This window comes from Corvus hawaiiensis, chromosome 18 (genome assembly GCF_020740725.1).
Source record: "Corvus hawaiiensis isolate bCorHaw1 chromosome 18, bCorHaw1.pri.cur, whole genome shotgun sequence".
In the NCBI taxonomy this organism is placed as follows: domain Eukaryota; kingdom Metazoa; phylum Chordata; class Aves; order Passeriformes; family Corvidae; genus Corvus; species Corvus hawaiiensis.
In genome coordinates, this window is record NC_063230.1 from 9,462,648 (window position 1) to 9,487,554 (window position 24,907).

The following is a 24,907-nucleotide window of genomic DNA, read 5'->3' on the forward strand; positions in this document are numbered from 1 at the left end:
ATGGGAAGGGCTGCCTGGAATTACTGTAATGATTTGTTAATACTGGAAATACTGTAATGATTTGTTAACACTTCTGCTGACAAACTGATCTTTTTCTTATTGCTCACCTCAGATATTTTATTAATTATCTCCTAGAGATCAGTTTTGATTTACTAAAATACGACTATCGATCTAGTATCGATATCCAACTGAGACTGACAAAGACTCTCTAACAGTTTAGAGTTAGAAAGTGCATGTTTATTTGGTGCCAGGCACTGCATGGGATAGCTCCCTAAGATGCAGGGCCCTGATCCAAGCAAACACAAAGCTTTTTATTTACAAAAATTATGAATATCTAAAATACAAGTGCATATTCATAACATCAACACCTCCCATTCTCCTCTTCGTATGGAAATGAGCTTTAATGTCATTCAGCATGCATAGTGTGTGTCCTGAATTGAGTCTTGAATTGGGTCAGTGGTCCCAGACAGATGAAGTAAGCTCATCTCCCTCATTTTGACCTTTTTCACCTCTCTGAACTTTAACAATCCTAATTACTTTAGTGACCTCCAAACTTCCTCTTGTGTGACTTTTGAATAGGTTCCCACAAAGGGAGGAAATTGGTAATTGTCCTTGTTCCCTACACCAACTGATCAGTATTTCTGTTCCTCGTTCTAAGCACAGCTAAACAAACATACAAATGACAGATCATCAATTATTCCATAATCAATTACTAACATCTTGAAAACTGTTTCAGGTCCAGCTCTCTGAACTATTTTAATTAACTCTAGCTGGGCCCAAATTCCTTCCTATTCTAACTAATTTCAACACAGCTAGCCTATAACTAAAATCTTTGTTTCTTTTAAATCTATGTTTCAGTTTTCAGTGTAAATTCTAGCTCCAGTTTGAGTTTTGCTGCTCAGGGCACAGGAGAGAATGCTTTACTGTGGTGTCACTAGACTGGCTGGGCTCTGTGCATATGAGGGATGAGTTCACACTATTCCTTACAGCAGGATTACCTCTGCTGTACACTTAAAGCACTAAGACATGGCAAGATTTATAGAACTATTAAGGAAGAGCTATCAGGTAGATCTCCTGGACGATAATATTCATCGTTCTGCATTCGTACAACTGCTCCCTCGGGAAGGTCACAGAGGAGGACCAAGATGGAATTAATGCTTTGAAAAACAGGAGTGCCCCTCCTCATCCTCAGTCTGTCTGCAGGTCACAGCTGCCAGGTGAGAGTTTAAAGAGCAGTAACAAGAGATGGAAACAGCCACAGCACGCTGAGTGCCAAACATCCAGCATGAGGACAGTGGTTTTGCTCACTTCTGCCATTTTTCCAATTTTATGCCTTGCTTTATTTCCCTTTTTTTTTTTTTTTTCTGTCAGCACTGCCCTGGAGATTGTTATGGAGCAGGGCTGTGGAGAACTCACACCTCTCATCTTGTGTGTCTTCCATAGAGGTCCTGGTGAGCATCTCTACTGGTGAGGCTTCTCTGCTGCCTGGATGCCTCAGGTGCCAAGGCTTGAACAAATCAAACTTTTTGTGCTTCAGCCACCAAGAAGCCAAGTGACAAACGTGCCTCATCTGTGATGGCTTCGTAACGTGGCCTCTAAGCTCTGTGTGACCACCCATGCTCCTGCTGTGTGCCCCTAACACTGAGTTCTTGGGACTTCTTGTGACTCTGTTCAAAGCTGAATTTAAGCTGACACACCAGATGTTTTCGTGGGCTAAAATATTAGTAATTGATCTGAGTTTGTAGTGTTCCTGCCTTGGAAGAAGCTTTTACTTTAACAGGATTTTTTTTTTTTTTTTTTTTTTTTTTTTGGAAATGTTATTCTAAGTAGATCAGCATGCTGAAATTTGCATCGTAAAAGATTGTTATGGAACAAAGCAGGATCTAATGAGCATATAGTAAATCCCTTGGCTCTGCAGCACAACCACAATAAGCATAATAGCTCTCACTGAATGGATCCCTTGCAGCCTAAAAGCTTTTTTCTTTAAAATGAAATAGCAACCTTGCAGGATTTAGTGTAGACAATATGCAAAGATCATTTAAGGGTCTGCTGTGGAAAGAGAAAACAAATGAGGATGACTCCACTTAGGGTCCTTTGAAAAGACCCTTTGTGATCACTTCATTAGTCAGTCTGTTTCAATATTTTCTTATTCAAGAATGACTTTATTCTAATTGAAGCATCAATAAATCCCGCTCTTTATTCTTCCTCCCTGTGGTCTCAGCTAAAATGTCAGGAAGCATTTTATCATTTTTCAGCCTTCTTACTGAAGGCTGAGCACACAGTAAGTATTATTTCATTAGCAAAAGGCTGAAAGTGTGAACTACTGGTATTGCACGAGAAAGCTGAGAACTCACTTTGAGGGGAAAAAAAAGTTTAACAACTTTTACTTTTTACTTCCACCCTGGCTTAGCTTAGGTAACAATTGAAGGGAGAAGCTGTTGGAGGGTTAGTGTTGTGCTCTTCAAGAGATTTCTGTGGTCATGTGAACCCCTGTATGTCAAGGAAGGCATCCCTGCTCTGACCTAAGGTATCCTCGCTGATCTGCCCCGGCATCTGACAGAGATTAAATGTGGTTTGGAGATGGCTGCTGTGCTCAGCTGATCTAATCTTGAGCCTCTTTTAAGCATTTTCTGTGGGCTGGACTGTGTTCCAGAAGCAGCTGCTGAGCTGACCAGGCAGCATTGCCTGGTGGTTTGGTGCAGATTAATAAAGCACTGTCTGGCAAAAGGGGTATTTTCCTAAGAACTTAAATGTTGCAGGAGCTCAGCTGCAGATTTTCTCATGTAAGCTTAGTGTACATAAAACTTTATCCCTTGCTGGGCTTTGAATTTAGAGGGAGATTTTCTCTATGGTCCATTGGGATAAGGGAGGAGAAACAACCTAAAGCAATCACATGAAAGAGATGTGAGGAACAGGAATAACAGGCTGGTCTTTAATGCTGTTCAATATATCCCATACAGATTGTATTTTTCCAAGGCCAATTTGTTGAATTTTAACAGTTACAGTACAAACAGTATCTGTGCTGTCATATTTACAGAAATGACTGACAGTGATTCTGTTGGTTTGGGAAAAAGTTGAGTAAATTTGTAAGAAAGCAGAAAATTATTCTCATCAAATCCATTCTTAAAGAATATGTTATGAGAAGCGTCTGCCTGGGACAATTAGCAAACTACATTAGAGATACCAAATTTCATTTACTTTAGAGAGGAAAAGTTATTTGTGCTTGCAAAACACAACATATATGGTATTAGACCAGAAGAAATCTGCAGCCTCTTTCAGACTTGAGGAGAATTCAGAGAAAAATAAAGTTATTATCTCTAATCCATGAAGTTTGAGGGTTTGCCTCAAGCCAGTCTCTTTCCTGTGCCTGTCATTTACATGATTGGAGCTGTTAACATCTCTTGGAGCATTTTGAGATGCCAACATTCATTAATTTGCTAAGAAAAGCAAGCCTTTGAAAATTAAAGCCTTGCACTTAGGCTGTCCTGTTTCCTTCTCCCATTCCTCACTGCTTCCTCACCCATCAGACCCTGCTGACCTCCCTGAGCAGTGATGCCAGGGAGGCTGGAGTAGGGGGGATTTGCCCAGCATCCCTGCACTGACTGAACTCCCCTGAAGAATTCCTGAACCACCGCCACCTTTTGGAGTCGGGGATATTTTATTCTTTGCCATTTGAGGTCTGTGTGTAAAGCCCAGCAGTGTGGCAAAGGGCATCCTGCCTGTGCAGGGGCAGGCTGCTCTTCTTGCTCTGAAGGGTTTTTGCAATTTCCATCTCCTATCAGCAAGACATTTCAGAGAGTCTGGAATTTTCCTTGCAGAAGGGAGATCTGCTTCCCACATCAAATCATCAGCTTCTTCCCCAGACATGCTTTTTTTCAAAGGTGCATTACCCTTTGTAAATGTTGTGCAAAATATGGGTTTATGGAGATCGGATTAGTGGTTAAAGCATATGGGGCATTTTTATTATCAATTTAAATCCTATCTCCTCCCTTGCATAGCAGCCAGTCTATTAATTTATCAACCCCGCTTCTTTACACACAAAGTTTATCTTTACAGCAAGATAGCAGCTGCTGAGGGTGAGTTTCTCTAGAACGTGTTTCAATTTCGTCACGCTTATCTATTTCCTTCTGGAAAAGGGTTAACAGAAGGGTTTTATCTTCTCCTGGTGTTACATCTGAGATCTTAACTGGCTTGAGGTTCTGCGTAACCTCTAAGAAACCTGTGAAGGACAGCCTCTAAATTTGGCAGTGAAGAGCCACCAGACAAATATAAAACATGCGTGTGTTGAGTGTTTCATGGCAAGAATGTTATTGTTCCACTGCCTTTTCTTTTTTTTTTTTTTCTGAAAGCAATTCTTCTGTAAATACCAGAATACCCCAAGGGATCAAAGCTAAAAGGTCAAACTAACAAAGTATTAGAAAAAAAAAAGCTAAATTCTAACAAATTTTGAAGGCTAATCAAGTACCTATGTAAAAGTTGGTTTACTTTTCTATAAAGAAAAGGTATTATTTTGAGTCTGCTGTGAAATTCACATTAAATTACTCTGCAGAAGGATCTTGCAGCACACCTTTGAACTCTATTGTAATAGTTCTAGGAAAAGCAGCAAGCTTCCAAGTATTCCTCACTGGGACAATTGAAATATTGATAAAAATAATAATCATAAAGCCATAATACTAGAGCCAAACATATCCTGACTACTTGTATGGCTACATCTACTCTATCCTCCCTATCTCTGCTTCTCTCTTCAAATTAGTTATTGCTGTTTGAGCCAGGAAAAAAACACGAGGAGAGCCCCAGGTGAAATTCAACCCTCCAAAATCATCAGTCCAAAAACATTGCTTTGTGTTCCCAGCCTTCCAGGGCAGCAAGAGTAAGGGATGGTATTGACACACTTAGGATAAGAAGACTCCTAACAACAGAATTAGCTTTCATATTTGAGCTAATAATTTGCCACACTCCCTCTACATCTGCTGTGAGCAGATTATCTGCAGACTGCTTTGAGCAGGAGTTGAGAGCAAAAAGGAAGGATTGTCACTAAGTCAATGTCAGGATCAGTCGACCAAGGACCCTTTTGGGTCCTGAAATTTGAAGGCATAGGTCAGAAGTTTATCCTGAAACCTCTGACAAAACAAAGATCTGTGGATCTTGAGATGTGATTTCTTCCTTTTTTCCAGTCTCTTTTTGGCAGCTAAAAATCTCTCTGATGTAAGCTGGTTTGTCCCAGCGTGGAAAGATTTTTGCTCTATAAGTGCACCATTAAACAGCACAGGCTATTTTGAGAAATGACAGTTGAGACTTATTTAAACCATACTTATGGCTGCCTTTAAAGAAGATGATAAAAATGCAGTTGATGAACAAAACGAGACCATGTGATTAATTTTTCCATATGATGTGTTTGATTATGACAGCTCCCCAGTCTCTAACAGCTTCCTATGTGAAGTGAAAAACAGAGAGAGCACTTCATCTAGCACAGCTGATTAAATATGACTATCTAGGCAGCTCTGAGAATATGTGGAAGAGAAAATATCCATAAAACTCCATTACACAACAAGAAAATGTCAGGCTATAAATTACTTTGGAAAATCAGCTTTCAGTGAACTACGTAAATTGTCAATATCAGAGATGCAAGAACACTAAGTGTGCTATATTCATGGTAATTTTTTGTTTCTAGTGTGGGCACTAGAAGAGTTGGCACATCCCTTAAGGGCTGGAGGATAAGTACAGAGCTCCCATGTTTCAGATGGGAAAGGATTTTGTTGTCATCTTTCAAATATACTTTGAAGAATCGCTTCTGATTCAGACCTTGTTGGTTCATGGCTGAGTGGAGAGAGAAACTGAAACTACAGCATCCTCTTCCTGTGCAGGTTTTTAAGAATTAAGAACTACCTTCCTGTTTGACTTCACCAGAGTAGGAATTTTCCTGTACCTGCAGTACACATGGATTTTATTTTACACTGTGGTGTTCAAGGGGCTGAAGAGGGCTCAGTGGTGCCTGCTGTTGAGAATTTACTACATGTCCTCCTGCCCTTCAGGTATCACAACTTCTGTCAGAAATAAGACTTGTCACCTCAAGGAACCATAATTTGATCCCTCTGTCAGATCCAGCTGATAAATTAAACAAAAAATATTTCTTTTGAACACTCTGCACTTTGGCAAAATTTCTAAATGGGAACAAATACCTGGTTTTAATGTTGTCAGAAGATTGTGTTGTTCTATTTTTGCAACAAAGTTTTGTGTTTTCAGTTTAAACTGACCTTTCAGATTGAAATATATATATATAATCTTACATTAAAAAAGCTTTTAACACCAAGCAGATATTCTGAAAATCATCAGTTACTCAGTTTCAGAAAAACCTTTGTGGGAAACACGGGTGGAGGAAACAAAGAGCTTGTGTTTCAACCGATGAAAACATTTAAAATTGATGTTATTCTTGAAATTTAGGTCAACAAAATTTCTGAAACATGTGGAGATTCTTTCATCATAGAAAAATCTTTTCCAATCCTGCTGTAGGGGTGTGTAGGCAGTCTAGAAGACATCCATTTCTGGTAGTCTTTGCCTTGAAAATCAAAGAAAACCTGAGATCCCTGACTTTTAAGAATTCCCACGCTGGAATATCATGAAACAGGGATATCTGAGCTGCTTTAAAAACTCCTCCATCTCTTCTGCTGTCTTCACTCGGAAAAGAAAGTTTGAAATCTGAAAGGCTACTTCTGTGGAGTGCTGCTCAGGTGGAGTACAAAACTGCTCCATAAAACCTCAGAGCCCTGTTCCAGCACAAGGGTTTTGTTTCAGGATGTGCTGAACATCCACGTCTGAAGTGCTGCTGCTGGCAGGGCTGTGGCACAAGTGCCAGGTGACATCCTCTGCTGGGTGTATCAGAAATGAGGGGCCCTGCTGCCACATGTGTGTTCTGAAGCTGGTTCCTTCCATTTTCTTACTGCTGGAAGATGCAGACTGTGATTATTCCTCTCAGGAAAGGCCCACTGAAATACCCACAAGTTCTTGGAAGGAGATAAAGCACAAAGCTGCTACAGCACCCATGCACGTTGTGCAGTGATGCCTCCAGAGAGATTGCTAACTATGAAAAATGGGCTCAAAGCCTCAGGGTACTGAAAATTTCATTAATTGCTCGGTGTTCTGTATCAGTAGAGAAGCTGGACTAACCCCAGCTTTACCAGAAAAGTCAGCAGATTTTAAAAGAGATGGAGACCAACACGTTGCAAATGCCTGGGTCACTCTCCACTGGAGTTGATTTGTCATCTATAAACTTGTGATGTTGAGAGGAATGGATGGAACTGGTGTGTCTGTGAAAAGGGTATGAAAGTGTTAGCAAAGGGTGGTTATTTGGAAGCAAATCCCACACACACTGAAGTGTCCTTTCCACTATTACATGTTCTGGGATACCTCATCTCTCCAGCTGCTTAAATCAAAGGTGTGTTTGATGGAAAAAATAGTTGTAACAGAGAATCTGAGGCTTTTCTTTTTCTCTCTCACTGAACACCAGGGTGTTTAAACTGAAAAATTCACAGCAAGGTACAAAGTTCTTAAGGATCACAATCTTTACTTCCAGTGTAAGTTTTCAAAGTTAAAACTGTCTTCCCAGCTTTTCCTTCACACTGTGGTGCCATTTTTATTTTTACCTATTGATTTTGCTTTTAGTGAGATCATCTGCACCAAATTAAATAACCCTGTGCAGTCACTTCAGTGTACAAAATAATGATATTCAATTTACAGAGCACCAAGTCCATGGAGAGGGAAGAGCCCTCTCTATAATCAGCAAGAGCCTCTTGGGAGCTGCAGCCACTCTCTTGCCAATGGCAAATATTAAATCCCAGGAATAATACTAAAAATACTAAAAATGGCAAATATTAAATCCCAGGATATTTCTGAGCTCTGACATTCGCTCTGCAGGCCATGATGCTGTTGGAAACAGGTCTCACCTGCAGAGCAGGAGACCACATCAGCAGTGTTCTCTCTATATGTATTTAGGAATGGATTAGCCCAGCAGCCTGGCTAGCTCTACTTCCTACTCAATGGTGGCCAGGCTTGTTTAACTCCTTTTAACTTTAATTTTTTTTAAATCCTGATGGTAGTTTCAACCTTCAGCAGAAAGTACATGTGGGAAAATGCGTTTCCTCGGAAAACTTGTTACTGTTTGTCAAGAATTAAACTTGGCACCTTATTAGCCTTTCTAAATAATGTACCCAAGCTGCCTTCAGGGAACTTTGCTGATGCCCAGTTGAGGCCATGGCAGACAAGACATGGCCTCACCTCAGATTTTCTCTGATGCATAGAATGTGATGTCCAGCTGGCTGCTGCATAAATAAACACTTGCCTGTAGGACAGCCACACCTCAGGTGCATAGGAATAGCTAATAATTAGTGTCAGTAAATCATTATAGTGCAAGCCACAAACATTATCACTCAGTTTGTAATTTAGTCCTGATGTGGGTACTTCTTCTTCTCAATACTTAATATGTCTGTTTATAGAAAAGTTGATTGAGATAATTAGCAGTAAAAATGCTAAGGTAACACGGCTATGGTAACATTTAAATTGCTATCAATTTTGTTTATAGCAGCCTAAAGAGCAGTGCTGAAATTAGAAATTAGCTACAATTAGCAAATAAATTGAGTGTCTCTTGGAATTACTTGATCATGTCTTAAAACGTTGCACAGTGTGATGCTCAGAGAGGCAAAGCTGAGTCCCTGGGCTGCTCAGCTGCACCAAGTCAAGGAGCACACACTTGGCTTTGCTGCTGCTCCTGGCCTTCCATGGAGCCTGGGCTGTTTCCTCACAGTACAAGTTTGAGGAGTGCATGCTGTGAAGCCAAAAAAAAATTTTTCTCTAAGAGATTTGTCTCTCCATGGGGAAAAAGAAGGCAGAGTGGGATTTTCAGTGATGTGCACCCTTGTGGGGAGCAGCTCAGAGACTGAACACTTCCACCTTCTCAGTAAATGAACCTTGAGACACACATTTAATGTTGGAAGCTCCATTTGAGAGGAATAACTTGGGCGGGAAATGTGTTGTTATCCCAGAAGACAAGGCATAGATATGGAAGTCAGTTTTCTTTGATTGCCTGAAATGTGTCGCTTTGGAGGGCCTTGGGCAACATTTTATGCTCACAGTTAGAAATAGTTTGCTTCCCCCAGTAAGGTACTTTAAGGATCCTGCTTGATAAGTGCTTTACAGAGGCATGTAATTATTTTCCTGGCATAATTTCATAGTTTGATGTGGAAAGAAATGTGTTGTCTGCTACTGTTAAAATGGGTCATTAAGTACAGTTTTGAGAATGAAAAGAGGAGGGGAATCAACCAGTTTCAGGATCAGCCACTGACTCACCTCTCTCTTACCTGACTCATACAAGAAAACCTTCCTCATTCTTTCACCCTTTGTTAGAAGCAGACAGGCAATGGTTTTCTGCATCACAACATGCCTTTCAACTCTGTGTCCAGAGAGGAGAAGGTGCTGCTGAACCTCCCATCCTCCTCCTTCAAGCCCAAGTCTTGAGTACTCATCCAAATCTCACATGACGGCTCTTAACTGCTGGGATCTTGCCCAGTTTTGAATGCACATATTTGATTATACTACAGAAACTCTTCTATTTAGTGAAAGTTTAAGTAATTATTGGAAGGGAAGGAGAGAAGATCTTCACTTTGTTCTTAGCCATGTGCTGAAAGGGTGTGGGGATACTGAGTCATGTCTGTGCTCCACTGAACAGCAACTAATCTTCATGAAGTAAAACAGGAGACCTTATTTGGCCTGGAAAGAAATGACCCACAGCTGAGCAGCTGTGACATTTGTCTGGGATGTGGAGAGATAGTGGCACGATGATGTACACCTGGTGATCCACAACCATCTGACTCCTTGCCCCCTGTGCTCTGCATCCAGTTCTCTTTCTCTGGGGTTGGAAGTCCCATCCTTATCCAGGGAAACATCCCCTGCTGGTGGTAAAAGTTACATATTCCCAGAAAAAAAAAGTTGTCTGGGGTAAATTCTAACATCTTGTAAGGAAGAAAAGTTTCCTTGAGTATTTCCTGGCTGTTCCCTTCCTTCCTTCCATGTCTTCAGCAGATGTTGCCTCTTTAAAGAACAAAATGGGGCTGAGGGGAAGGGTAAGAAGTGACTGAATGTCGGTGGAAAGCAGTCCACGGGATTAGGGATGGGGCAATCACACCACAGCCAGACCCACGCTGAGAGCTGAGCACCAGGATCTGACAGGGTGTGAGTTATCTGGCCTGAGGCTGCTGCTGCCTTTTTTTGTTGTGTTTCCTTCAAAGCCAGGGGTCTGTGTTCCCTGTGGATTTCATCTGTGGGGAATTTATAACTGATAAATAACTGCTTGTGTTGAATTTACAGATGAGCTAAACTGTTAATGTTGCAGTTTAATACCTTTTCCTTTTCAGGTTTTTGTGAGCACTGGCATTCGAAGGAAATAAATCTGTCACTCAGATAATGTACTTGCCCTTGGTACCAAAATATATAAATAAGAGTTACAAGGTCATTAGGCATATCAATAGAAAGAAAAATGTGCTGTGCATGAAATAGCTGACTTCCAAGCTGGGTTGGGCAAACAGCAGTATACTAAAGTGTACTGCTCATTTCTCCTTCTGATCGTGAAAATCAATTAATTCCTTTCTTTTTTCTCTTTTTTTTTGGTAGCAGTTCCCCTTTGCACTGGAAACCCTCAGCACCTGTCAGTCCAAATTTATGAGCATGTTTTGCAGTGTATTCCATTTATCAAATGTAAATTCCAGTGGCCAGTGATTTACTACAGAACTGTTTGGAAAGCAGCAAGTAAATAGTACCTAACAAAGTATTTAAAAAAAAAAAAAAAAAAAAGGCAGAGCAGAGATCTTATTTGCCACTTCCCAAGCACTTCATCTTTATCCTTGAGAAGGCAGGTAGGCAGGTTAGGTGGAGAACTGCCCCAGTATGGTTCTGGAATGCATCTTCTATGGAAATGTACTTTTATTCTAAGTAAAAGGCAACCTTGAAAAGTACTGAATTATTGTTTCTATTTTAATATCTTTTATTTACTTCAGCTAGACTCTGCTACTCGGTGCAGACCTGAGGGAGCTGAATCCATAAGCCTCACTCACTCTGCGTCACTCCAGATCTCACTGATGCAAAGAGACAAGTCCTCATTGTCCCCTGCCGTGGAGTTCAGACAGTAAATAGCCAACAGGGAGAAAATTGCACAGTGTGGGTACAGTGGTATCTGGGCAGGCTGGCTGATACAGTCTCCACTCAGCCCCTTTTATCCCTCTTCATCAGCTCAGGGGTAGAGAGATACGATGATGAAAGGTCTGGAGCACCTCTCCTGTGGAGACAGCCTGAGAGAGTTGGGGGTGTTTAGTCCAGAGGAGAAGGCTCTGGGGCGACCTTAGAGCCCTTTCTGGTACCCCGTTCATGTGTCAAACACAGACAGATGATACAGCTGATTTCTGTTGAAGTTTCAGTAACAAACACTGGGTTAAAGCAGCATCCAGGGCAGAGGTTACCCCCTCACAATTCGTTCTCTGCCTAGTGGTCCCAAGAACAGGGATATTATGGTGAAGGACTCGTCTCTTTATGGCTTCTACACTTATGTACCTAATGCAGCCATCTGCATTCCCCTCCGACTCATCTGCAATGCACAGAGAGAGGTAAATTGGGCGATCCTTTTGAACTGTTCAATAGCCCTCACCTCCAAACCGCAAACACTCTACACACAGCATCTGAAAAGAAGCACTTGTGTTGCCTCAAAAGGGGAACAAAAGGCCATGTGGTTGTTTTCTGTGCCTCCCCCAGGTGTGGCAGTGCGGGGGGAGCATGGAGGTGCTGCCCTGCTCCCGTGTGGCGCACATCGAGCGCACCAAGAAGCCCTACAACAACGACATCGACTACTATGCAAAGCGCAACGCCCTGCGCGCCGCCGAGGTCTGGATGGATGACTTCAAGTCACACGTTTACATGGCCTGGAACATCCCCATGGCAGTAAGTACAGGTCACACTCTGTCCTGAACAGGGGCAGAAACACGGATGGCTGTTCCTAATTAGCTCTTCGAGGTGAAGGGTGGTGCTACAGCAGCACAAAGTGGGCTAAGCTCAGGGAAAGTGCTTTGGTGCATGCTCAGTAGGGAGAGTTCTGCCATGTGAACTTGCTCCCTCAGTCTAAGTTTAGTTGTGCACTCAGTCCAGATGGTTGTATGCAGTGACACAGATTTATAATTTCACCAGAGCAAAATGTCTCAGGTTTATGTGCTCCCCAAGAAGTCGTTAATTTGGGGCACCCTTAAACTCTGAGGTGTTCATATGCTACAACGGTGGGGACGGCAGAAATGTCCATAAATAAATATCATCATTCATCGTGAGACTCAATAGACCTCACCAGCATAAAAAACAAAGTATGCAATAAAAGAATCACACATTAAATAGCTTTATTGCCCACAGGCTCAGAGGTGCAGTGTGGGCACGTTCTGCTTCTCACCGCACATACGAATTGTAGATGGCATGTGGGGGCCTCTAGGAATCCATGTAATATAAATATTAGATAAACTCTAGGTTTGGTTTATCACTTTGTTCTGTAAGCATATCACATGCTACATCTGCACTGAGCATAATTCTTGCAGAGAAGAGCTATATGTTATACCCCAGCCAGGTGGAAGCTGGCTGTTGCTGTGTTCCCTAGCTGTGTTTGCACCCAAGTTATTCATGTGAGGGGTAGTATACACTGATCTGTAGGTAATGGTGGTTTATTTAACCCTTATAGCAGGGGTTTGCCCAGAGCTGATTGAAGCAAATAGAAACAGGAATGTTCCTATCAGAACAGGAAGATACACAAACCCAGCAGTGTCTTTGGGAATATTCAGTTATGACCTAGAGTTCATCAAAGTCATGGGAGTCTTGTCAAAGGCTTTATTAGATTTAGTCTGTCCTGGACATCTACTCATACTGTGGTACACAATTAATATGTGTACCCATTTTTGTTCTTTCCTCTTACAGTTTTTGAAATACACATACCTAGAGGAGTAATGTGTCCTCCTTGTCCATGCGATGTCTGAATATGTCAGATATTCTCAGAGCTCTAGATTCACTCACTGCTGTTCACTGTTGGACACTCTGTGCAAGGTCTCTGAGATGTGTTTTTGGTGACTTCTTTTGGCACAAGAGGTAATTGCAGAGAATTATTTTGCCTTAACAAAAGGCAATACTGCATAACTTTTTCCACACAAGATTTCTGTGACAGTAGGAGGAAGACAGAGCAGTGTCCATTAAAGATTGCAGGGGCATTTTGGCCCTGTCTGCACACATAAAAAACACTTGCTAAAATGGTCAATTTTCAATTAGGAGATGAAAAGTTAACCTCTGTAAATTTGCTTGCTTGATGACATCTGCAAATGAATTCTGAGAAAAGATGATATTTAAATAAGCATTTACACCAAAACATGATTCCCTTTAATCTGAGATTACTTATTGATGCAGTTTTCTGTGCTGAGCTATACAGCAGAGCTTTAAAAAAAACCCAGGCACATCTACAATAAAAGACATAAAATCAGCAGAAGTACTGAACATTAAAATTTTCTTTCCATAAAGTAAATTGATTGATTGATAAAATGTGCATCATAAAAAAAAGCCTATTAGCTCTCAGGAAAAGGAAGCTGATGTTAGTGTTCATTATACTATTCACTGTAGTATTTGATACAGATGGCAGAAGTACTGTACTGGAATAAGCCATCACAAAAACCTTCTGCTGGGGAACTAGAAACCTTGCTAGCTGGTTAAAAAGAATGTGTCCACAAAGTAAATCCTGTGGACACCTCATTCTTACACCATCAAACTGTAACCTGCCCATGGTGACTGCAGCTGGCACAGAGGGTGAGCACAGCGTTTTCATAGCTGCTCAATTTGCTGCTTTTGTGCTCTGCAAAAAGGGCAGTGTGTTGCCTCATTTTAAACAGGGAAGAAAAGAGGCAAGTAAAATATATGCATTTTCCCATACCACAAAACCAATCCAAATTAATTGTTTTATAACTCCCATCTTTTGTACAAATCACAGGTTACTGAGAACATGTGCATATTGTGTATCTGGATTAGCAGATGGTCTTGGGCACACCTGCAAGATCATGTTCCTATAACCTTCAGCAGCAGGTCAGCGTAGCTTTATTTTAGTTAACCAAATACTTGGTACATCCCCACTTATGATTTATTCCTCAACAATTTTAGTGATAAAGGAATCTTACATTGAATGATTTATTGCACTGAGTGCCTCGGAGGATTGCTCTCCTTCCATGCAGCCTCAAGTACTACGTAAATTAACATTCATTTGAATGGATGCTGCACTGAGGGCTCCTGACAGAACGTGCATCAGCAAGCAGCAGTGAGCACAGCAAACTCTTTATGTGGCAAATAGGAAAACCTGTTCAGTATTACACTTGTGTTCTCTCCTGAAAAGCAGGCATCTGTTGGGGATCTTAATAAACCCTGAGCTAAGATTTGCTGCTGCCTTGTAACCCTGCATTAGAAACAATCTGTAAAATGTACAGATATTCTTCTGGAGGAAAAGCACAAGGCACTTCAGAGAGATCTCACACAAAACTCCCCAGTTTCAGTCCATTTTATTAATAGTGTCAGAAAAGGGTTTGGATGAGGTAAGACAGTAACTCTTACTGTCTTAATGTTGAACTGTGATGATTTACAACACTTTAAATCAACAGACTCTAAGTCAGGACCCACCAGTTTTAAATGGCTGACTTTGGTCATATTAACTTGAATCTTCCAGCCTGTGACTTTCATGGGATTTGTATTTAAACATAAGTTAAATTCTGAAGTAGAATTATAAAGGTTTTGAGTTTAACTGCATTCTATGGCTCAAGTCTGCAAATGAGCTCCAGTTCTAGTAAAAACTGAATGCTGGTCTATATGAATGCTTAGTGGAACTTAATGACTTTCTGAGCAGCTTTGCTTTGAAGTTTTAGCAGGTCTGTTCTGATGTCATTTACATTACTGAATACCCAAATCTCTTACTAGAGTAAAACATGACCAAGCTGCTCTATTTTCGATCAGAATTACTGCCTAATTCTAAATGAATCTGAAAGTAACTGGACTGTTCAGGACTGATTGCAAATACTTAGAACTCCTGTAAGTAACAACATTCTTACTGTATTCTTATTATTTTGATTTATTTTTGGTTTTTGCTTGTTCTTTATGGTTCTTTTTCCACTGGCTTTCATTAATATTTATTGTCTGCATTCAACAGCAGCTGTTTGATGAGCTGCTACTTACAACAAAAGAAGGAAAAGAGGGAAATACAGCTTGGTATACAAAACGAACTCCAGTTTGATTTCAGTAAAGATAGCAACCATAAAATCAGTGCAGTGAGATTTCTTTATTCGCTTTCTGCTTTGCAGAACCCCGGAGTTGACTTTGGAGACGTTTCTGAAAGAATTGCTCTGCGACAGCGACTGCAGTGCCGGAGCTTTAAGTGGTACTTGGAGAACGTGTACCCTGAGATGAGGGTTTATAACAACACAGTCACTTACGGAGAGGTACAGTATGTCTTTGGGAACACATCGTGGCTGCATTCGAGCAGTCCTCTCCTTTCAGTGCTGGGTGTCAGGATATGCAGAGCAATTACAAATCAGCACAGCAGCGACAGCAAAAATGCCCTCCCCTCCTTTTAGTCAGCACCAAGGAGTGTGGCTTTGGAAGCTCCGTTCCTTTCGTTGGAGTGCAGCTGGTGAAGTCATCCACAATGACGATGACATGCAACCGCCTAGGCTCTCATTTTAAAATACTGAGACATAAGTTTGAGGCAATCATTTTCCCAAATAAGACGTCACAGTCATCATGAAAAAACATCAGCGGTCAGCAGAGCTAAAACAATTGTGTACATGAACGGCAATTAAATCCAAAGGCAGGATATTTTCCCACAAGACAACTAAATGGACACTGTTCCTTTCTCTGCCACTTGATTGACTTCATATAAAAATCAGTCAGGCACTTGAGACACTGATACAAAGTGCAAGTTCTATTGCATAATATCACTTTGCATCCTAATACAACTATCCTCATCAGGAACTGAGAAAAGACATTGAGCAAATTCAAGAGGAGCTGTTGGTATCTGTCCGCTTGGAGGACGTCGTTAACAATGAAGAACATTGGCAGAAATGCCGATGTTGTGTCAATTATACCAGACCCTGAGCAAGCTGGGCTCTAAAACAAAGTTTGTTCCTCTTGAGCTGTCACATAGAAGGTTCTTGAGTCAAACAGGAAGTTCAGTGATGCAAATATCTATTTCTTTAACAGTTTAAATAAAATAGAGCCATGCAAGCTATTTAGCTGGTATAAACCAGCCTAGGTCCCTTTCAGTCGTACTTTAGGCTTCATCCTAAATGACACCGAGCTTGTTATTAAATACTTTCTCTTCTGGTTGTTTTCCTGGAGGAAAAGATGCCTGGATTTTTGTGAGTTTCAAGGAGAATAAATGTATTGAGTAGATGTGAAACAGATTGAAACAGTAGTAAAAATCTATTTCCTAGTGACTCAATTCCCATTTTTTTAAAGCCATCTCATAAAGCTGTCTTCATCTTCTTTAGCCTTTATAGCACCCAAGCCATAAAATAAACCTCCTGAAATTTGGTTGTTTGTGAGCCCCCTTATCCAGTCAGATTCCCTGTTATGCTTGTACACTATAATATGAAGGATTATATACTGATTTTTTTTCTGGCGCCTTATGCAGCAGCTGTTCCTATATTATGGGGGTGGCCAGACAGGTACTTCACAGTCTAAAGCAAAACTTACCTGTTGAGTCTTTTGAAGTGTCTGTCTAAGTAACTTCTTGTTTATGATATCCCTAAAATTTTTCTATGTCCAAAATATGTGTGTAATGTTTCCAACCTCAAGAGAAATGCCTGTATTTTAACAAGAGCTCCATCCCATTTTTTATGAACTTGTAAATTCTCCTTGTCTGGGGAGTGCAGGAATTTTTAAGTACCTTTGATCTCTGAACCTGTGCCCTTTCATAAAATGTGCTTTATGTCAGTTCTGTACATAACAATGTACTATATTTTCAGTTCAAATAAAAATTTTTCACATGGTTTTTTGGTTTTATAGAAGCAATAGGAAGAAAAAAAGCATGTCACATCCAACACCAGTCCTAGGTAGTTCCTATCCTGTTTGTAAAGCCACATTCTCAACAAATAGGGTCAAAATTTATGTTTGCACAATGGGAATTTGGAGAAAAACTTGGCCTGGGTTTCTTAGGGTGGATTTTAAGAAGTTCTGATCCTTGAGTAATTGCTGAAAATACATCTCTGCCCCAGGGTCTGCAAAGACAGCAGGTTGTCCAAATAATGTCTTTTCCTGGAGCAGATTCACTGGTGGCACCCTGTCGTAGCTGAAGGAGAAGCATGTGTCTCTCAGAGAGCGGTTTTACACAGTACTTGTTCCAAGAGCAGTAGCACAGCTGAGATTTAGCTGGACTGGACTAAAATCAGGATTAATTTCCAGCTCAGCTGTTTTCATTCTGATCTGGTTACAGGTGCGTAACAGCAAAGCCAGTGGCTACTGCTTGGACCAGGGGGCTGAAGAGGATGACAAAGCCATCCTTTATCCATGCCATGGAATGTCCTCCCAGGTAAATGGTGAAAATCCGATAATTAACAAGAAACCTTTAACTTAGAGAATATTCAGAAGATACAAAGAGTCATTTGGTGTATTTGAGTTGTGTTTGGCAGTATAATTCCTGAGCTGCAAAGGCAAATGTCTGGCTTTACTCCAGTCTGGTTGGGTGCCTTTTCCAAGGTTGTCCAGCATGTGAATCTATACTTCAAAACTGCCAGTTAGGAAAACAGAAGAATCACATTATTTTATTTAAATAACAGGGATCCACTGAAGATTAATTAATTTAGGTAGTCTGTGTGAGGGAGCAGTTCTTCTTGTTATGACATTACTTATTCAGGGTACCTCTTTAATTTAACTGTTCCTTGGTCCAACAGACTCCTGGGCAGAAATTATTTAGCAAGCTGCTGATTTGATTCCCTGAGAAGGCAAAAAGTTAAGCATGTATTTAACATCAACTTCAAAGGGAATTAAGAATACCCTCTAAGTTAAGACTTTTCTAAAATATTTATTTTCTAAAAGATTTTTTTTGTCAGTCCCTGTGCATATTATTATTTTCTTACAGATGTCTGAAGATTTTAAAATGACATTTCTTCTTTCTGTGCTCGTAGTGATGTTACCTGTTTTTTAAATACAAGTTGGATAATATTTAAATCCAGGACTTGAGCTTCTTCTGAAATGCAATTCCAGTTTCTTTTGAAGGAGCATCTGAATCAAAACTATGTTAATGAACATTCTCATGTGTAAATAAACTCTGACCTTATCAGGCTTAACAATTATCTGAGGTTCAGTCATACCTTTATTGATTGGGAGTCCTGGCACGTGCATCACCACGGAGGCAAAGTGAGATAGACAGTAATTCCTACTGGCATAATGTCTATCTTTGGCAGGATCATTATGGAGTATTTGACTGACACTCTCCTAGTAGAGGTGGAAGGAGCAGCCTTTAAATAAGGTAAAAAAATAGCATTGCTTAATTAGATGTAAATTAGCTTTTCAAGAAGACTCTCGTTAGAGATGTTAAGGCGCTCAGAGAGAGTTCAGTCTCTTGCTCCATTCTAATCTGAAAGTTGCAAATTTAAGTCCTTCCAGAAAGTCTCCTAGCAACATCTAATCTCTATCAGTGTGCTAGCACTTAAAAGAGTAATGAAGTAAATGGTTCTGACTGTAATTTATTTTGCAATTTAAGTCCTTCACCTGCTTGTTTGCCTCCATGATTCCTGTTTCACAGAGTAGGCTTTGACTTCTGGAAGAAAATAGATGAGGGCATAAGTTACAGTGAATTTCTTTGAAGGTACAACATGCCCAGCTTCTCCTGACTAACTTGGGGGTATAAAGTAGCTCCTTTTAGCAACCAGCTCTGACCAAGTGCCAATGGGACTATGTAGGTACATTCCCACAATCCTTTGACCCTGGTTGTGAGTCTGATAGTCCATTTCCTGCAGCAAGCCCCAGGTATCTTGGGTTTATATTGCATGATGAAATAACACTGTTCCTCAGGTGATTCTGGATTTGGTAAAGAATTTTATGTAAAACACAAAGAACACATTGTACAGTATGGCACATGTATTTCTTAAATGGCCCTACCAAGCTCTTTGTTAAATTCCTTACCCTAATACAAGAAGAGTGCACAAAAATACCCAGATATTTTCCCTTTTAAAGAAATTTGATACTTCAAAGTATTCTTCAGAAATTCACAAGATATTTACTGCCTAGAAACTTGAAATTGGGTACTGACCCATTAAATCCTACAGGTAGATCTTCAGTGTCCTATATATGTGAATTTTCTGGAAAAGCCTGAAAAGTTGGCTTTAGACTTCACATTGCAGCCACAAGCTAGAGCTGCTTTGTTATCAGCACTGTATAAACACATAAAAAGAGAAACTCACTCTTTTCAAACCCGTAAGATCCAAAGTATTCCATGTGTCCAAGAATTATCAAAGTATGGGAAAGGCAAAAAGTTAATTTGTCAAATCATCCTGCAGCACTTTTCATTTCCCTTTAAAACAAACAAACCGACCAACAAAAAACAGGAAAAGAGTTTTCATTCTGCAAGATACACCAAGTGAAGGTGATGAAGAGGTGATGTTTTATCTAAGTTGAGTATTTCACAGACAAGCATGGGTTGGAGCCACTCAAATGCAGCCAAGTTAATTAATGATTACACAGCTGGAAAACTTCTGTCATCTCACTACAATTTACAAAATTAATTCAGTGTGAGAACCACAGCTGCACAAACCCTAATCAAGGATATTCAAGCACATAGCATGAAAGGTGTTGACAGCAAGCGTTTTAATAAATTAAATAAACATTTTTAAAGCCCCTCTTCTAATCAGCCTGGGTGAGCATAGTTGTCTGCTGCATTTAGCTTTCCATTTTTGACATTTTTCATCTCAAGCATAGGATATAAAATACCCCTACTGAGCCAAGATTTGGTTTATTTGTACATGCCTACTGAACATAAATTAATATAAATATGGAACTCACTTTCCCCAGTTGGGTTATCACTGGTTTTCATGTGTCCTACCAAAGTGAAAGCCTCTCCCAGTTCAGCTACAGACAGCCTTGTTTGTTGTTTGTACTCTTCAATTCTGACAAGCACCTTACCAGTGATTTTAGTGTACTCATGGTTCCATGGAAACCCACACAAGTCAGGCAAGTGTTTAAAGAAAGCTGAGTTAGGGATAAGATTACTGTCCATCTGTGATAAAACATTCTTTATGTCTTACGCTTCTGTTTCCCTCGGATGTTGTTGTCCTGCATTACAGTGGCAAAATAAAGCCACTCCACTGTGACTGCTCCATGAACCAAATGCCTTTCCCTATGTGTATTTTCAAGATCAGTTTTCACCATGATAAATCACATCTCTGTAATGACATCAGCTTTTAAATTTCTTTATTCAAACAGGGACAAGCTCTTTAACGGATGCTCTGGAATGCATTTAGCCTGAGTTTACATCAATTTAGTTTAATGAGTTTGACTTGAGCTAAGTCATTGTAAGCTAACAGCTAGGAATATCCAGACAAGGTTTTGCATCAGTCTGAGTCGATTTCAAAACCTATTTTACAGAAAAGTAGTGTCCTTTTTATATGTGTTCATTGGATCTGAAGTTTGAGTCTAATGGCTTTCAGGAAAAAACTGTTTGCAAATACTGCTGGGAGAAACAGTCCAGGGCTATAGAAGATTTGTAAAGAAAGGAATATATTTGAAGTCTTGAACTGCTTTGCCTCTGTGTGTGGCCTCCATTATACAATCAGCTGCAAAGCCCAGTGGTGCTATAGCATTACATTATACCCTTTCATTGTAAAATAAATTTTTAAAAAAAGTGGGATTGTGAGGACAGATACAACGCCCCCAAAAGTGGAATGTGTTGTTCTGGAAGCTTCTTAGAATGGTTATAGGACATGCAGGTTTTGAACCATCTGAGAGCACTTACACAGCCCCAGTGGAAATATTCACTGCTGTGAATGCTGTGATGTGGAGCTGGTTATATGGTATGTGAAAGAGAGGAGAACTTAATGAAATGGCATCTTGGGACAGAAGGGCCACGGTGAACAGCCTCCTTCTCCACCCTCCTCCCTTCCCTTTCACAGCAGAGAAAGGGGAGGCACTGCAGCTGTGAAAGAGAGAACTCCCTCTGCATTGAGATCAACCAGAAGGAAGGGAGAGCTCCGTGCTCGGATTCCTGGGGCTTGCAGCTGCACAAACAGACGGAATGAGAGGAGATGAACGGCTCCACTTAAATTGTTGCTAAAGGACAGATATTTAACATTTTGCTGGGCAGCGCTGTGACTGCCCAGACTTGCATGCAGGGCAGCAGGGTGGATAAACAGGTAGTTTCTCCACTTGCAGGAAGAGGTGGGTGAGATTCTGGAACAAACATGGAAGTTTGGTACCTTGTGATCTGTTTGCCTTGAGGGGACAGGGACTCTGGAGATGTAGGGAGTTTGGGATTCCTGCATCACTCTCTGTTTCAGTTCCTGTGTCAGCTTACAGCTTGCTTTAACCTGCAGAACTGAGGGACCATTAAAGATTGCCTTTTGCCTGGAGAGCAATAGTGAGAGAGAGGTTAAATTGAGTGTGGAAAGCTACCAGGCCCATCCTAGTAACTGTTTCCCACAAACAATCAATCACCAATCATTGTAATCATTTGGTGCTTTTTTCACTTGACTGGAAATTAGCAGGAATGGATGTTTTTGAAGTCAAATCCTCCAGTTAAAAGCTGCCATTTTCTTACCACATTGACACTCCTGGAGGATCATGTTCCATAGGCAGCAGCACTGACTATTTTTGATCCAGGTATGGTGGCTTTGATAAACAACCTTTGACATCTTTTGCATTCTGCTCAGATTTCTGGATGTTGAAGGGAAAACTATCCTATCTTACATCAGTATAGAAGATGGTATCAGGATTAGATCTTGAGTATTTAATAGAGCACTTGGCTTCAGTGTCATTTATGTGAATCCTTCAGCTCTTCCCAGATAAAAGAGAAAGGCTGAGTGAAGGTCCATCCCCATGTGATGTATAAAAGTTTGCTTCTGTTCTGCAGCTTGCAGTTTGGAGTATGTGGATACCAAAGGATCTCAGCCCATCAAAACTGGCACAGATTTTTTTTTTTAATTAATAAGATTTAATATTTCTTAATAAAGGGGACTTTGTTATTTGATTTTGGCTGGTTGGCAGCAGGAATGGATTTGACATGATGTATCATGCCTACAGTCCTAACACAAATTCAGGGATTATTTCTTTGTGGATATGTTAGTGACACTTAACATGAAATTTGAACAGAGAAGCCATCATTTTCATTGACTATATCCCAGTTCCTGCTTTCTAGCCTGTAGTAATAAGCAACTTATTTTAATGCTTATTTTATTTTCGCAGTTTATGTTGTCTCTTGGAAGTTAAGATTGGAATTCTTTGGAGGGAGATGTTATTAACCACATAGTAGTTTCTTGAACCTTAATTTCTGATCTGATTGTGCAGAAGCAGGCACTACAGCTTTGCTATGTAATATGGTCTGAACTGAGATAATTCTTTGTGGGTGGGTTTTTTTTAGAATTCTATTTTATTGCAGAATAAGCCTAAATTTTCATGACTGTTGGAACAGCCATAAAACTTGACAGAAAGTGCAGATTCAGGAAATTAAGCCCAAGCTGTTCCATTTGTCTCGAGATTGTACAGATAAGTTTCCTGCACCAAGCCATCCCTGACCCTGTTGAGCTGTAACACAACTGCCACTTTCAATACTGCAGATGGTTTAGAATAGAGTTAATGTATCTTCCACTTCTAAAGCCTAAGAGAACTGGTACTTTCTGCTTTGACAGGCTGCTCTATGACAAAGTCTTTCCCAAGTACATGGCCACTGTGATGCAGAGCACATGTAACTCTGGCTACTGAGATTCTCATGACAGAGAATGTTTTAGACTATTTTAATATCAGTACAGAAAATGCTGCTCATCTCAAACCACAGGGAAAATTGATCCTATCCTACAGAGCAGATAGCCCATTATAAACAGTGCTTCTGATTATCTACATAAGGCAAAGCCAACAAGCTTGTGGGGTGGGATTTTGGGACTACAGAGAGGTAATACACACTGCAAGATGAATACATTTTCTGGTCAGTGTTTCAGCCATACCTGCAGTTCATTTGAACTCTGCTGAAAACCCATTAAATAGAAGTGTGAAATATACAATCAGGTTTTACTTAAAAAAAAAAAAAAAAGAAAGAAAGAAAAAGAAAAAGAGAGAATGTTGTGTTTGCTTTGGATTTTTTTCCCAGCTCCTTTTTATGTGAAAAAACAAAGTTAATTTGTCAGACCTGGCAAGTCCATTCATAATTTGAATTACTTTGCTTGCTTGAGCTTCTTTCACATATGTCCCTCTTAACCTCAGAGTGGAAAAAAAACCCCAAAAGTGTCTTGATTTAGTGTGTACAGACTGTGCCATGACAAAGGCACTGTTCATACCCAGAACAACCTCGTGTGGTTATCTCTCTGCTCTTCTCTCTTATGTAGGCTCTGTTCTACCTCTGTGCTTCACATGGCTGCTCTGAACAGAAGTGGCAGGTGGGAAAATGAACACATACTATGTCAAAGAGCATCTGGTCTGGGAGCAAGTAGACCATGCTCTTTTTACCACCAGCAAGAAATGATTATTCACAGCATGATTCTTCTGAGGTTAATAAGGATGGCAGTAGAAAGCCAGACTCTAATTTGAGTTTTTTGATTGACTCTTAATGATATCTCACACACTGGTCAGTGGCATCCAATAAATGGCAGGCACTTCTGACCTTCCTTCCGTTTCTTGTTAAGTAATTTCAGCCATATAACAGCAATAAGCCCAGACAGGCAGTGAATTTCCTGGGTGGTAATTGCATTTCTTTGGTGGCTCAGATCCTCACCCTGCAGCATCCAGACTCACAGCACACAAGCCACGTAGCTGACTCCACTCTGCAGTCTTTTGGCACCTGGCTGTTGCACTTTCAGAGTAAGAAGGGCAGAATATTATGCTGGTTTAATGACTCTGGGTTTAAGCACAGAAGTGAGAAGTAGATAAGTCTGATCTGACGTATTGGCCTGCTGCCAAATTAGCATCGTGCACTTTTGCTTTAATGTGCTTCACACAAAACTGAAATACCAGAGTGTCGTTGTTTATTATGTAGGCCTGAAGCATATGTTAGCAAATTTGCTGCCATTTCCTTCATGGTTTCTTTTTTCCTCTCATATTTTTGGATACTGGTTGCATGGTTCGATTTTTTCAGTAACATTTATTTACAAAAACTAATTAGACTTGTTGCTATCAATAGCCTCTAACAGAGCTCTTAAGAACAAACTGCACGACAAAATTGACATTGTGTCCTTGTTAAATCAACTCCTGCTGAGTGGGCATGATTTACATATTGATTACTTCACTTTCTTGATTGCCCTTTTTACAGTGAAATACTGGGTGGGGAGTGGTGGGGAGCAGAAGTGTGGGAGAAGGGACTGTTGTGTTCTAGGTTTTACCAACAAGGTTCCCAAGCTTTGCCCTTGAGCAACGTGTGCCAGACCCAAGGTGCAGCAGGACAAAGGGCTCCTCACCACCTCAGAACTTTCCTTTCTTCCCCAGCTTGTCCGCTACAGCTCAGAAGGTGTCCTGCAGCTGGGGCCACTGGGCTCCACCGCATTTCTGCCCGACTCCAAATGCCTGGTGGATGACGGGAAAGGCAGGACACCCACCCTCAAGAAGTGTGAAGATGTCCTGAGGCCAGCACAAAGGTTCTGGGATTTCACACAGGTGTGGAAGAGCTCAGGAAGCCTTGTAGAGA

General features: G+C 40.6%; 1 protein-coding gene across 1 annotated transcript in view; it reads left to right on the forward strand.

Annotated features, from left to right (window-relative positions):
• Positions 1–24,907, forward strand: part of GALNT9 (polypeptide N-acetylgalactosaminyltransferase 9) — a 133,839-nt gene that overhangs the window by 103,251 nt on the left and 5,681 nt on the right. The window contains exons 7-10 of the mRNA XM_048322841.1: positions 11,791–11,976; positions 15,390–15,527; positions 17,522–17,617; positions 24,709–24,876. Of these exons, the coding sequence (XP_048178798.1) occupies positions 11,791–11,976; positions 15,390–15,527; positions 17,522–17,617; positions 24,709–24,876 (588 nt within the window). The remainder of the gene's footprint in view (positions 1–11,790; positions 11,977–15,389; positions 15,528–17,521; positions 17,618–24,708; positions 24,877–24,907) is intronic.